Source organism: Mobula hypostoma, chromosome 11 (assembly GCF_963921235.1).
Source record: "Mobula hypostoma chromosome 11, sMobHyp1.1, whole genome shotgun sequence".
NCBI lineage: Eukaryota > Metazoa > Chordata > Chondrichthyes > Myliobatiformes > Myliobatidae > Mobula > Mobula hypostoma.
In genome coordinates this window covers 39,637,333-39,651,730 of record NC_086107.1, presented here as the reverse complement: position 1 = coordinate 39,651,730, position 14,398 = coordinate 39,637,333, and the positions used below count along the sequence as shown (strand labels likewise).

The 14,398-nt window shown below is 40.6% G+C and overlaps 1 protein-coding gene and 1 long non-coding RNA gene across 2 annotated transcripts in view; one reads left to right on the top strand and one right to left on the bottom strand.

The window, feature by feature from the left end:
• The window catches only part of c11h11orf16 (chromosome 11 C11orf16 homolog), a 42,749-nt gene extending 30,214 nt beyond the window's left edge, over positions 1-12,535 (bottom strand). Inside the window, exons 1-5 of the mRNA XM_063063174.1 lie at positions 11,865-12,535; positions 10,443-10,802; positions 7,765-7,946; positions 5,899-6,025; positions 848-1,079 (exon numbers count right to left, since the gene is read on the bottom strand). Of these exons, the coding sequence (XP_062919244.1) occupies positions 848-1,079; positions 5,899-6,025; positions 7,765-7,946; positions 10,443-10,802; positions 11,865-12,071 (1,108 nt within the window). The 5' untranslated portion in view covers positions 12,072-12,535. The remainder of the gene's footprint in view (positions 1-847; positions 1,080-5,898; positions 6,026-7,764; positions 7,947-10,442; positions 10,803-11,864) is intronic.
• Positions 12,536-12,627: 92 nt separating this feature from the next.
• LOC134353671 (uncharacterized) overlaps positions 12,628-14,398 on the top strand; it is a 34,359-nt gene continuing 32,588 nt past the window's right edge. The window contains exon 1 of the long non-coding RNA XR_010019650.1: positions 12,628-12,695. This is a non-coding gene — a long non-coding RNA (uncharacterized LOC134353671). The remainder of the gene's footprint in view (positions 12,696-14,398) is intronic.

Sequence of the window (14,398 nt, the reverse complement as noted above, 5' to 3'; positions counted from 1 at the left end):
AATTCCGATTTCTTTAATACTTCATACAGTAATAGAAGTGGACATCCCTTAATGTTGGTGGTAGAAGCAGAGACCTGACCTCCCTGTGCTGTCAATGTTGAACTTGTACTATCTCTATACGACTATGGGTTTCTGCTGGGTGATGTGATTCCTTCCCACATGTCAAAGATGTTTCAGTTGATAGACTAAATGCACAATGCATATTCCCCCGGAGCATGGGTGAGTGGCAGAATCTGGGGGTGGGGGTGGGGGGGGTTAGTTAATGTGGGAAGATCAGAATGGGACTAGTGAATAATCAGTGTGAAAATAGATATTTAATGGACAGCACGTGCTCATTGGACCTAATGACCTACTTCCATACTCTTGAAGCCATCATGATTCAACTCTCACAACTAGTAGAATGAAACAAAACTGGATATTCACTACTCAACTCTTCAAATAGTGATGCTATTTTGGGGCACTTTAGTAAGCGAATGCAAGGTTAGTCCCAAATTACTTTGAACTTGCATCAGAGCGACTGAACCATAAGCATTTAGTGGTATACTGTATATTGTAGGGGAGGAAGAACGGATAGAGTATGGTATAAGAACAAAAATTATTTTTACAATGTATTAATACTGAACCAAAGGACAGCTAATGTACAATTAAACAACATTTTCTCTAGATCTCAGTAACTTCAGTGTAGTGTAGATTTGCTATCACCCAACTGACTATTTGCACTCTCATTCATTTTTTTTCCCCAAATCTGTGATTCAAATGGAACAACAAAGATAAAATAAGGACCAACATATCTTTAATAAGGAAAACGGTCATATATGTTAGTAATTTTTCAAATTGGAGATCATACCTTGCAGAGGATCTCTGGTCTCAATTCCAGTTATCACTTTCCCAGGACCATACCTGTTTCCATCTGATTCCCAAGGTGCTAATACATAATCACCAGGGACCACAGAATGCCTCATTCCTTCGTTGTACTGAATAATGTCATATAATGCAGTCTCCTGCACAGAGATTTGACAGTTCCCGTCTCGATCCATTGTAGATTTGTCAAACTCAATCAGGAATATTCCTTTCCTTATCTGTCAACGGGAAAATAAGTTATTTTGCAGTATTTATTTTTATGTTGAATTTTGTTTGATTACCTTCTTTATGGATAATAATATTCAACAGTCCATGGTTTAATCCATTTGTACATTATGTTATGAACTAATATGACTCCATAATGTGGTTCAGATTTCCACACAAATCCATGTTTCTTTCAATCATGTCTTCACATCACAAAAGATCACTGATTTGCATTTTGTAGGTTCTGGAGCTGGGGTTTAGCACTAGGCTAACTTATGTCAAAGCTGTGCCATAAACACCAATGGCATTAAGCTCACCCACTTCAAGGTTTGACACGTTGTCCATTCAGAAATGTTCTTCTGCACACCATTGTTGTAACACATGGTCATTTCAATTACTGTTGCCTTCCCGTCAGCTTGAACCAGTCTGGCCATTCGCATCCAACCTCTCTCATTAACAAGGCATTTTCGCCCACAGAAATGACATTCATTGGATGTTTTTTTTATTATTTACACCATTCTCTGTAAACACTAGTGACTGTTGTGCATGAAAATTCCCAGGAGTTCAGCAGTTTCTGAGATACTCAAATTCAAACCACCCTGTCTGGCACCAACAACCATTCCATGATCAAAGTTACTTAGATATGGGATGTGGAAAGGCAGGGAGACGCCCTGTGTCCCTGACAACTACACCTGCAAGAAGTGCATCCAGCTACGGAGTTGGAGCTGGAACCGGATGAACTCTGGATCATTCGGGAGGCTGAGGGTTTGATAAACAAGACATACAGGGAGGTAGTTACACCCAAGGTTCAGGACACAGCTAACTGGGTGACCGTCAGGAGGGGAAAAGGAGATAGGTAGCCAGTGCAGAGTACCCCTTAACAAAAGATATACTACTTTGGATGTTGTGGGGGGGTGTTGGGGGGATGGACTAGCAGAAGAAAATTACAATGGTCAGTTCTCTGGGACTGAGTCTGCCTCAGAAGGGAAGGGGAAGAAGATGTGAGCTGTAGCGAAAGGAGTTTCATTGGTTAGGGCAACAGACAAGAGGTTTCTGTGGATGAGAACGAGATTCCCATATGGTACGTTGCCTCCTGGGTGCCAGGGTCAGGGACATCTCCAATCGAGTCCACATCATTTTGAAGTGGGAAGGTGAGCAGCCAGAGGTCATGGTACAGGTTTGTACCAATAACATGGCTAGGAGGTGTGATGAGGTCCTGCAAAGTGAGTTCAGGGAGTTAGGTGCTAAGTTAAAGGATAGGATCTCCAGGGTTATGATCTCAAGATTGTTACCTGTGCCTTATGCTAGTGAGGCCAGAAATAGGAAGGTCATACAGTTTAACCAGTGGCTAAGAAGATTATGCAGGAGGGACCTGTACTGAAGAGATGGTTTGCACCTGAACTGGAAAGGACTAATATTCTAGTGGGAAGGTTTGCTAATGCTGCACAAGGGAGTTTAAGCTAGAGATGTAGGGGGATGGGAACCAGAGTGCCAGAATAGATAATGGAGCGGTTGTGGAAAAAGATGTTATTAAGCCAACGTACAAAGTCAGGAATCAAAAGGTTGAGCATGCTTGGACTAATGTTCTAAGCTGTGTATATTGCAATGCAAGGAGCACTGTAGGAACAGTGGATGAGCTTAGGACATGGATTAGCATGTGGAATTATGACATTATAGCCATTAGTGAGATGAGGTTGCAGGAGGGACAGGACCGGAAGTTCACTGTTCCATGGTTCCATTGCTTTTGATGTGATAGAGTGTGAGAAATTAAAGGGGGAGTGATGGCATTGCTGGTCAGGGAAAATGTCACCACAGTACACAGTCTGGGCAGACTGGAGAACTCACCTAGTGAGGCTTTAGGGGTAGAATTTAGGAATAAGAAAGGTATGACTACCTTAATGGGAGTATTTTACTGTATAGACTGCCCAGAAGTCCGCAGGATTTAGAAAAGCAAATTTGTAGGGAGATTCCAGACTGTTGCAAGAAACATAAGGTTGTGATAGTAGGTGACATTAACTTTCCACAGATTGAGTGGGACTCCCATACTGTAAAAAGCCTGGATGGAAAAAAGCTTGTTAAATGAGTACAGGAAAATTTCCTTAATCAGTACGTAGAAGTCCCAACTAGGGACAGTGTGATACTAGATCAGCTGTTAGGGAATGAGACTGGCCTGGTGACAGACGTTTGTGTAGGGGAACACATTGCATCTAGTGATCACAATGCCATTAGTCTCAAGGTGATTATGGAAAAGGAAAGGTCTGGTCCTTGGATAGAGATTTTAAATTAGAAGGCGGCTGACTTCGATGGTATCAGAAAGGATCTGGCAAGTCTGGATTGGGTCAGATTGTTTTTTGGCAAAGGTGTACTTGTTAAGTGGGAGGCCTTGAAAAGTGAAATTTTGAGAGTACAGACTTTGTATGTTCCTGTCAAAATAAAAGGCAAGGATAACTGGTTTAAGGAGCCTTGATTTTCGAGAGATATGGAGACCTTGTTTAAGAAGAAGAAGGAGATGCAGAGCACGGACAGGCAGGTAGAAACAAATGAGGTACTTGAGGAGTATAAGGAAGGCAAGAGAACACTTTAGAAGGAAATTAGGATGGCTAAAAGATAGTATGAGGTAAAGTTAAGAAGAATCCTAAGGGCTTCTTCTACAGATATACTGTATTAAGAGCAAAAGGACAGGAAGGGACAAAATTGGTTCTCTATAAGATCAGAGAGTAATCTATGTGTGGAGTGGAGAGAGATATTAAAAGGAATTTTTGCATCTGTTTTTACTCGGGAGATAGACACAGAGTCTACAGAAGTGAGGCAAAGCAGCAACGAGTTCATGGACCCTATACAGATTACAGAGGAGGAGGTGTTTGCTGTCTTGAGGCAAATTAGGGTGGATAAATCCTCAGGGCCTGACAAAGTGTTCCCTCAGGACCTGTGGGAGGCAAATGCAGAAATTGCAGGGACCCTAGGAGAGAGATTTAAAACAACCTTAGCCATGGTTGAGACACAGGAGGACTGGAGGATAGATAATGTTGTTTCATTGTTTAAGAAACGCTCTAAGAATAAACCAGGAAATTATAGGCCAGTGAGCCCGCCAACAGTAGTTGGAAAGTTATTGGAAGGTATTCTAAGGGATTGGAAGAGGGATAGTCGGCATGGATTTGTGTGTGATACATCATGTCTAACCACATGTCTAATCATGTTTTTTTGAAGAAATTACCAGGAAACTTGATGAAGGCAAGTCAGTAAATGTCGTCTACATAGACTTTAGCAAGTCCTTTGACAAGGTCCCACATGGGAGGTTGGTCAAGAAGGTTCAGTTGCTTGGCATTCAAGTGGAGGTTAGTGGCTTTGTGGGAGAAGCCAGGGAGTGGTAGTGGATGGTTGTGTTACAGGGATCAGTGCTGGGTCCATTGTTGTTTGTCATCTATATCAACAATCTGGACAATAATGTGATAAACTGGATCAACAAATTTGCAGATGATACTAGGACACTAGGATTGGTGATATAGGGACAGCAAGGAAGACTATCAAAGCTTGCAGTGAGATCTGGACCAGTTGGAAAAATAGGCTGAAAAATGGCAGGTGGAATGTAAGGCAGATAAGTGTAAGATGTTGCACTTTGGGAGGACAACCAGGGTAGGTATCACACGGTGAGCGGTAGGACACTGAGGAATGTGGTAGAACAGAGGGTTCGGGGAATACAGATCGTTAATTCCTTGAAAGTGGGGTCACAAGTAGGTAGGGCCGTAAAGAAAGCTTTTGGCACATTGGTTTTCATAAATCAAATATATTGAGTACAGGAGTTGGGGTGTTATGTTGAAATTGTAAAAGATGTTCGTTTAATGGTTCCATTTAGTACAGAAAACAGTATACAATCTGAAATTCTCACTCTTCACAAAACAGAAAAAAAACAAAGAAGGAGTGATAGACAAAAAGTGAGAACCCCCAAGAGGGTGGTGAGGCCTAATTTGGAGCATTCTGTGCATTTTTATTCACCTACCTATAGGAACAATGTAAATGAGATTGAAAGAGTACAGAGAAAATGTACAAGGATGTTGCTGGGACTTGAGGACCTGAGTTAGGACTTAATCCCTTAGAACGCAGAAGATTGATAGGAGATTTGAAAGGTATATAAAATTATGACAGTTATAGATAGGGTAAATGCAACAGGCTTTTTCCACTGAAGTTGTGTGGGACTACAACAAGAGGCCATAGGTTAAAGGTGAAAGCTGAAATATTTAAGGGGATAACTCGAGTGGAAACTTCTTCACTCAGTGGGTGGTAAGGGCAAGGAATGAACTGCCAGTCCAAGAGTGGATGCAGGTTCGATTTCAGCATTTAAGAGATATTACTAGAGTCATGCAGGAGAGGGGTAAGGAGGGATATGGTCTGGGTGCAGGTCAACGGGACTAGGCAGATTAATGGCTCAGCATGGAGCCGATGGGCCAAACGGCTTGTTTCTGTGCTGTAGTGTTCAATGACTCTCCTATGACTCTAGGATCATTTCTACCATTTGTGGCATCAATGGCAGCATATTTCAACACTATCACATCAGCTAGGAAAACAGAACTCAGCAATTTATTTCAAAGCTGCACCATTTTCAATAGGTTGCAACCACAATGGCATTTCCTCCTGTAAAAGCGATTACAAATATTTTAGTGGTATCATTGTTATATTGAAAAATCAATATCAAACAGCATGTAAAGGATGATAACAAGTTTAGAACTTGACACTTATTGGTAAATAACAATGACAAGAAATCAGCCAGAACTGTGAAAAATTAGTAGATATTATTCATACGTCAATATAAATGATAAAACTAAAATTCCACTCCACCTCTTGCTTGATTGTGCCCAGGTAAAAGAATCCATCAGACTCTTGCCTTGCAAGGACAGCAACTTCAAAAGCCAAGTGACTTGATCCAAGAGGTCCCACACATGGGTCAGTATATTTGCAGATACTTCTGCGAAAGGTAACAGTGAAAACTCTAAATTTATTTTAGTAAACAGTGCTTACTAATAATACTTTGAAGAGAGGAGGAATTGGAAAGTGACAATGAATTATAGTATTTCATAAACAGCTTTATTCTCCAGGCAATGACAGACAGCAATGAAGACACATTCATATATAAAGAGTGGATGAAATTTTAAGGTGTAATTCAGAGAGGACGATGCAACATAAGCTTTAGAATTAGCAGCAATTGTGATAGCTTGGTGAATCATTTGTCCCCATTTTTAGTAATATTATCAAAATGTCAAAGCTGCTTAGAACTAGCGAAACCTATATAGCCTCGGCCTAATTTAAAATATTAATGAATCTAGGAAATATTTAGTACAACAGAAGTAAATTACATCTGGCTAACCTGTATTTAGTAGAAGGATTATCTAAATACTTAATATCCAGTAAGTACTCTGGATAACAAGTTTAACAAGTTAAGAATCTGACAAGTAAAATACAGCTTTCAGAGTGTGAAACTTTAAATCAAAATGAATTATATTCATCGAGAGGAGAAGGGCATCGCTGACAAGGCCAATACATACTGCTTAGTTGTTCGTGAGAAATGTGGTGCTGACCTCACATTTTGTTAAAATATTTTGTAAAACCGCTAAAGTGCAACTCCGTGAAAAGATAAGTTGCCAATGAACATGAATATACAATAACATTTTAAAAAGGAGCACAAGTTCCTTCGACCTGGAGCTTCTTAAGTAAAATCTTCCCCTTGGAATATATTGAGTCTCTGCAGGTATCATTGACAAGGAGATTAGCTACATAAATACTGTGACTACCACGGCAGGTCAGAAGCTGGCTATCCTGTGGCATTGTGGCTCATCTCCTGACTCAACTATGTGTGTTTTTGCTATTTCAAAGCTGGACAACAAGGAGTATGAATGGAGTGCTCTTTATGTGCCTGCATTTATATATCAAAGTGAGATGATGGGACTCCTTTTATTGAATGCTACTTCCCACTTCTCAGGCCATGCCCAATTGTTGTCCTGTCAGTTTACTGCCAGCATTTTGTAAGCAATTTTCCTGGAAATTATGGAGGCAGAAGCAAAGGCATAATCAAAATAAAGGAAAAGGGAATTGCCTTTTAAACTCACGAGAGAGCATAGGCCATCAACTTTCTGCTGTTGATGTTTCTGTAGCAGGCTATTTCTTTTTTACCAGCACGGATGGAAAGTGTGCCAGGGGAGCCAGCTGGGTTCGAACTCGGGAGCCTTTGCTCCGAAGTCCGGCGCTGATGCCACTATGCACCAGCCAGCTCTATCAAAATAAAGAGATGGATGAAAAGCATAAGGTGTAATTTGAAGAGAAAATAGCTTAAGGATTTGCTGAAAGGGATTGAACATTGTGCAATCATCCGCAATTTGTTCTTAATGCTGTATTGTTAATTGAACCATTCTATTAAATATCCAATTAATCATTTCAATAATGTAATAGTCCACTAAAAACAATCAAATTATTATTATCATTATTAGGGTAAATTAATTTTCTTCATTATTTATTGCAGTAGAGGGATATTTTAATAATATTGTCTCAAAATAAATCATTAAACAAATTGTGCTCTGGATCCTAATGCACCATGTAACATTACAAAATATGGAGTGATGTAGAATTGTTTGGTAAGTTTTACAATTATTATCAACATTTTATGATAATGAATACATATATTTTAATCAAACATGCAGATAAAAAGCCCACCTAGTGTAATCTCTCGGACTGTACACATTCACTGGATGCATATGAAAACTCTCTGTGTTGGAACATCCTGCCCGGGAGTCAATAAATGGACTTTTATCCAGTGGAGATTTGACACTGCAGTACATCACATCCGAGTACAGAGGCCCAGAGATTGAGTGGTCTGCAGGATAAATAGGAATCACCTGTGCAACAGTAATTATATCTTTAGATTCTCTGACAAAGTAGACATTTTCCTCACAATATTTAGAGTCAGACAGTATGGGAAGAGGCCCGTCAGCCTAACTCATCCATGCCAACTGTGCTGTTCAATGAGCTAGTCCTATTTGCCTGTATTTGGCCACAGCCCTCTCAACACCTCCTATCCATGTAGTACTTACCTGGCTGGTTTTAAATCTTGCTATTGTGACCATTTCAACCACTATTTCTAGCAGCTCATTCTAATTACAGACCATCCTGTGTGTGAAGGCTTCCGCGATGTCACTTTTACATTCTAGGAAAGATTCCAGCTGAAAATTATCAACTGATGAGTTGAAACTTTAGTCCAATTCTCCAGCCCTATCTTTTGGATTTTTCTTCCTCCCTCAAGTATCTGTCCAGTTTCTTTTTAAAAGCCACCCATGGTATTCCAATCTAGATAATGTCAACATGCAAAGTATGAAAGTACAAAGTAAATTTACTATCAGAGTACACACGTGTCACCATACACAACCCTGAGATTCGTTTTCTTGTGGGCATTCACAGTAAACAGAAAAAACAGAATAGAATCAATGAAAGACTGCACCCAACAGAACAGACAAACAGACAATGAGCAAAAGACAACAAATTGTGCAAATACACAAGAAAAATCAATCAATAAATAAATAAGCAATAAATATTGAGAATATGAGATGAAAAATCCTTGAAAGTGAATCTATAGCTTGAGGGAACAGTTCAGTGATGGGGCAACTGAAGTTGAGTGAAGTTATCCCCACTGGTTCAAGAGCCTGATGGTTGAGGGGTAATAACTGATCCTAAACCTGGCACTGCAGGTCCTGGGGCTCCTGTACCTTTTCCCTGATGGCAGCAGTGAGAAGAGAGCATGGCCTGGATGGTGGGGGGTCCTTAATGATGACAGAGCTTTCCCGGGAAAACACTCCATGTGGATGTGTTCAATGGTGGGGAGGGCTTTACCCCTGATGGACTGGGACATATCCACACTTGTTGTAGGCTTTTCCATTCAAGGACATGGGTGCTTCCTTACCCGGCCATAATACAATCAGTCACTATACTCTCCACCACACGCGTATAGAAGCTTGTCAAAGTTTTAGACGACATGTCAAATTTTTGTAAACATCTAAGAAAGTAGAGGTACTGCTGTGCTTTCTTTGTATTATTCCCTTCTGTCACTCTTATTATGTCTTCTGATTCTTATCCCTCTGACAATGTGAACTATTTCACTATTTTCACTTAAACTTATTTCAGTGTTCTTGATGCGTCATTATCCTTTAATAACACTGGTGTATAATTGGTGTAAAGCCACAAAGAAAAATATAACAGACAATTATCTCAAGCATAATCCCAATTGTAAATGTATTGAAATAGAATTAAGTTTAAAACTTGTTGAGTTTGGACTGTGCATCTGTGGTGAACATTGGAAACAGACAGACATCCTTCACATACATGAGGAGTAAAAATCTTTACATAATGTCTCCATCTAAATGTGCAATATGCAATTTATAATAAATAGTATGTACACCAGGACGGACAATGTAACACAGAAATACAATTGTTTCAGCATGAATTAGTCAGTCTGATGGCCTGGTGGAAAAAACTGTCCCGGAGCCTGTTGGTCCTGGTTTTTATGCTGCGGTACTGTTTCCCAGATGGTAGCAGCTAGAACAGTTTGTAGTTGGGGTGACTCGGGTCCCCAGTGATCCTTTGGGCCCTCTGATTGCTGTGTGGTTAACCCTAAGAAATGTTTAGTTTGATAGGTCATTGGTTATTAGTGGAATGAAAGATATGGGATTATGACAGGAAAGTTATGTTGAAGTTAAGGATTAGTTTTGATCTTGTTGAATAGTGGGGCAGGGGTTGAACGGCCAAATGCTACTTCAATTTCTTTCTTTTGTGTAGGTTTAGCAGTGAATGTGAGCAAGATACCAGGGAATAGGCAATATGCTGAGTTACTTCTGGTGGGGTGAAACATGTGCAAGAGATTGGAATTAGAAGTTTGCAGAGCTCCTGAAGTATTGGACTGTTGGAGATCGTACGACCCTTGGAGGGATTATACTGAGAATTTTCCACTGCACCATTCAAAAAAGTCAGCATGCCGTTATTTACCAGAGAAATTTAAATGATTATTACATTTTTATTGCACAATTATTTCCAATTAAGTTTTGAAAACACTCAGCAGCCTGCTTTATATTATAGTTTTCAATATGCTATAATTCACAGCATATAATTTATTTTCCTTGAGATTTCAGTTAATAAACAGGCTGAGGCTCTGTATTTTTCTTAAAGACATTTATTCTAAGATTTAATGCTACTGCTGTAATTCAAACTCTGATTTGCTAGTCACAGCTGAACTTTGTACACTTGCAAACATTCCTGAAGGATTTAAAATTTCATGCATGTAAGTTGATCTGAAAACGGTGTGACAGGTATGTTTTCTACATAGTTATTTAATTTCCATGGGTTACCTGTTTGATTGTTCCACAGTGGCTGAGCCTAATGAGATGAGCACTTCCCTGGGTGACACTGCTGATTCCCTGCAGGAACTCTCGAGTTTCACTGTCTAGCCATTTCTCAGACAAGTAGAAAGTGTGTATTGGCCGACCGCGGGATATGAATGGTAGCACGTGCAAAATATCCTTTAAGGCATTGTCAGGTAGACCATTTGTCACCAAGTAGATAGCCTGGCATAATGGGTCATTGAATGCAGCTGTTAATGCACTGAGTAGATCCCTGCCCAATGCACAGGTGAGAAACTGAAGCCACTGTATTGCACTGGAAACAGTCTGTGGAGTACATATTACCACACGGTCACACCACTTGGATACCTACATGAAAGGAGACAGCATTAGATATCTTTAGAATCATACAATAGTTACAACACAGAGGGAGGCCATTCAGCCCATCATGAATGCACCAGCTTCCTACCCAAGGATGTTCTCATTCCACCTCCAAGCTCTTTCCCTTTAGCCTTTCCTCCAACATATAGTTATCCCGCTTCCTCACAATGCAACCTGCCTCCACCAACCTTGCAGATAGTGTATTACAGGTTACAACCACACTGCGTTTAAAGGATAATGTTCCTCACGTCACTCTTAGTTTTGTATTTCTGACCTCCACCGAGAGGAACAGTCTCCCGGGCTGTCTGTCCAGGCCCTCGTCAGCTTCTCGTTACTACGTTCAAGCGGGAGCGGGGGGGGGGTACAGAAGCCTTAGGTCCCACACCACCATGTTCAGGAATAGTTCTTACCCTTTGATCATCAGGCTCCTTCAGGTGTGGTTCCTTCAGATCTACTCTGAACTAATTCTAAAACCTTTCAACTCTTTACAACTCATGTTCTCAGTATTAATCTTATTTGAACAGTTTGTCTTCTTGTGCCATTCGTGTTTGTCAGTCTATATATATTTCTTTCATAGAGAGAGTGCCAGTATCACTATCCTTGCTTCATCCCAGAAATCATTCTGATATTTTTTTCCTGCTCTGGTCTACCTCTAATTCCCACCTATTCTTCCTGCAATGTGGCAATCAGAATTGAAGACAATACTCCTATTGAGGCCACAGCAGTGTCTTATAAATATTCAGCATAACTTCCCTGTTCTTATATTCTAGCTTCACTGATAGTATACCTGTAAGTAAGTATAAATATGTATTGGAATGGATATTAGAATAGCAATCATTATTCAAGATCCAATAATCCTGATAATTTACCAGAAATAATGTATCACAATTGCAATGTCAACTCAAATCATACAGATTGAGTATTCTACATATAAACCTATTAATACAATTTCAATTAATAAATATAACTAGGAATACAATGCATAATTATTTACCAGCGAAACGTTCCATTTTGAAAATATGTATAAATTATAGGATATGTAAACTCTACCTTATTGGAAAATTCCACAATGTTAAAGCGACTGGCGAGTGTGTAGGCCTTAGCCAAAAGCGCTTCCTTCAGATGAAACTTCGTGGCACTAAGGTAGGCTTGCATGCTTTGCGATGTGTCAACAACGAAGATGATATTTGTATCCCTAACATGTCCGAACAAAGTCGGAAAACCGTCGAGTGTTGCAAAGGGGTAAACTGACGGCATCGCGCCGCTTCCATATAAAACAAAGAACTTTGGTCAAATACAAACAACAAATATGAACAGCGCAATATCGTTTTAAAGTCATTAAATACAGTACCAAATAACGTGTCTGAAAGACTTCGCAGAGATCCTTGAATATCAATGAAACATTATTTCCTATTTCACTAAGTGGAGTCTCACGACACAGCTCTACCAGGAATTTTCAGAAAAAAATTTACCAGAGTCAAATTAGTAAAAATTTTTTAAAGCTGCAAATCGTACTGGAAATGTGGAATAATCTTGCAATCCCTTTTGATTTGTTAGTATGTTTTACGCGTAAACAACAGTCTCCACTCTGCACGCCATCGAAAGCCTGGTAGTGGTGACGATCCAGCCCTACACGTTTGCTTTTCGTTTAGACCCTATTCGAGCGGCAGCCTGTACTGTGAACTCCAGTTGTTGTGTTCCAGACGATGTTACTGTGTTGCAATCCGTGTTGCTAGGTTCCTGCTCCCTGTTGCTACGACGCAGGGCGCTTTCATTCGCCGGGAGCGCGCTGGGAGTTGTTCCGGAGAAATTCCACACCGGTGTGACACTTAATGCCAACCGCCTTCCGCGACTGGTGCACTGCAACGCTAGATCTGTGCAGTAAGTGAGGGGAATGGTTATTTATCTGTACGTTATGTTGATCTTTTCATGGGTTGTGGTTTTAAAAGACATTATGTTTAGACTTTCTTATGGTAACGCCAGAGTGAACCAGTACTTTCTCCAGAGTTGAACTAAGTCAGTCACACCATTTTGAAAGGCTGGCCGGAAATTAGCACGAAATAAGATTTAGTATTCATTTAAGTATATGTATGTAAACTCGACTGAAATGTTGGATCCTTTATAAGATAGGAGTGAACGTGTTATTCCTCGCCCAATATTCTCCACCACCATAACCAAAGCTTCCACTCCCATAATCAGAGGTCACCTGTATCAACGAAAGCTTCAGTAAACGCAGACTGAACGTATTCTGGGAAACAGATTAGAAAGAAGTAGACCCCTATGAGTAAAGCTTGAGCTACCCCGTGTTTCTTTCCACCGTCTCCTTTTGGCAGGTTAAACTACCTACGCCACATGTTAACGCCGCTTCACACACGTTTCTAGAGTTTTCCGCTGGAAGATTTGCCCTTCAGAAAATTGGATTGAGCTCTTGCGCCTGCGATTCATCTTGAGTCTGACATAGAAGAACATAGAGCAGTACAGCACAGTGCAGGTCCTTCGACCCACGATGTTGTGCCGACTCTTTTAACCTATCCAAAATCAATCTAAATCTCGCCTCCCACATAGCCCTCCGTTTTTCATTAATCCATGTACCTATCTAAGCGTCTCCTAAATGTCTCTATTATCTGCCTCTACCACCACCCCTGGCAGTACATTCCATGTACGTCTTGTAAAAATCAACTACCTTTGAACATAGAACATAGAAATCTACAGCACGTTACAGGCCCTTCGGTCCACAATGTTGTGCCGACCCTCTAACCTACTCTAGAAACTGCCTAGAATTTCCCTACTCAATAGACCTCTATTTTTCCAAGCTCTATATACCTATAAAAGAGTCTCTTAAAAGACCCTATTGTTTCCGCCTCTACCACCATCACTGGCAGAGCATTCCACACACCCACCAGTCTTCTGTGTGAAAAACTTACCTCTGACATCCCCCTTGTACCTACTTAAAACTATGCCCACCTCATGTTAACCATTTCAGACCTGGGAAAAAGCCTCTGGCTAGTCTCACGATCAATGTCTCTATCCTTAAAAAGAAGAAGAAGGCGGCCCTTAACTCTGAATGGAGTCATTGGGATGCCATCATGACGGCGTTTTTTTAGTAGACTTTCTTATTTTTATGAGGCCGAGTTGCTAGCTCGATGCTCAACCCAGCACAGATGGACAGTGTGCAAGGGAGCCGGCTGGATTCGAACTCGTGAACCTTCGTTCCGAAGTCCAGCGCTGATGCCACTATGCCACCAGCTGGCTACTCTATCCTTAAGATATGCTGTATAATCCAAACAGTATCCTGGTAAAATCATCTCTGCACCCTTTTTAAAACTTCGACATCCTTCCTATAATGAGGGAACCAGGTGGAACACAATGCACCATGTAGTCTAACCCAATCCTTCCTGTAATAAGGTCTAACAAGTTTTATAGAGCTGCAGCATTACCCCGTGGCTCTTGAACTCAGTCCCCTGACTAATGAAGGCAAACAGGCGATACACCTTCTCAACCAGCCTATCAATGCATGGCAACTTAGAGAGATCTATCGACATGGACTCCAAGGTCCCTCTGTTTCCCCCACACTGTTAAGAATC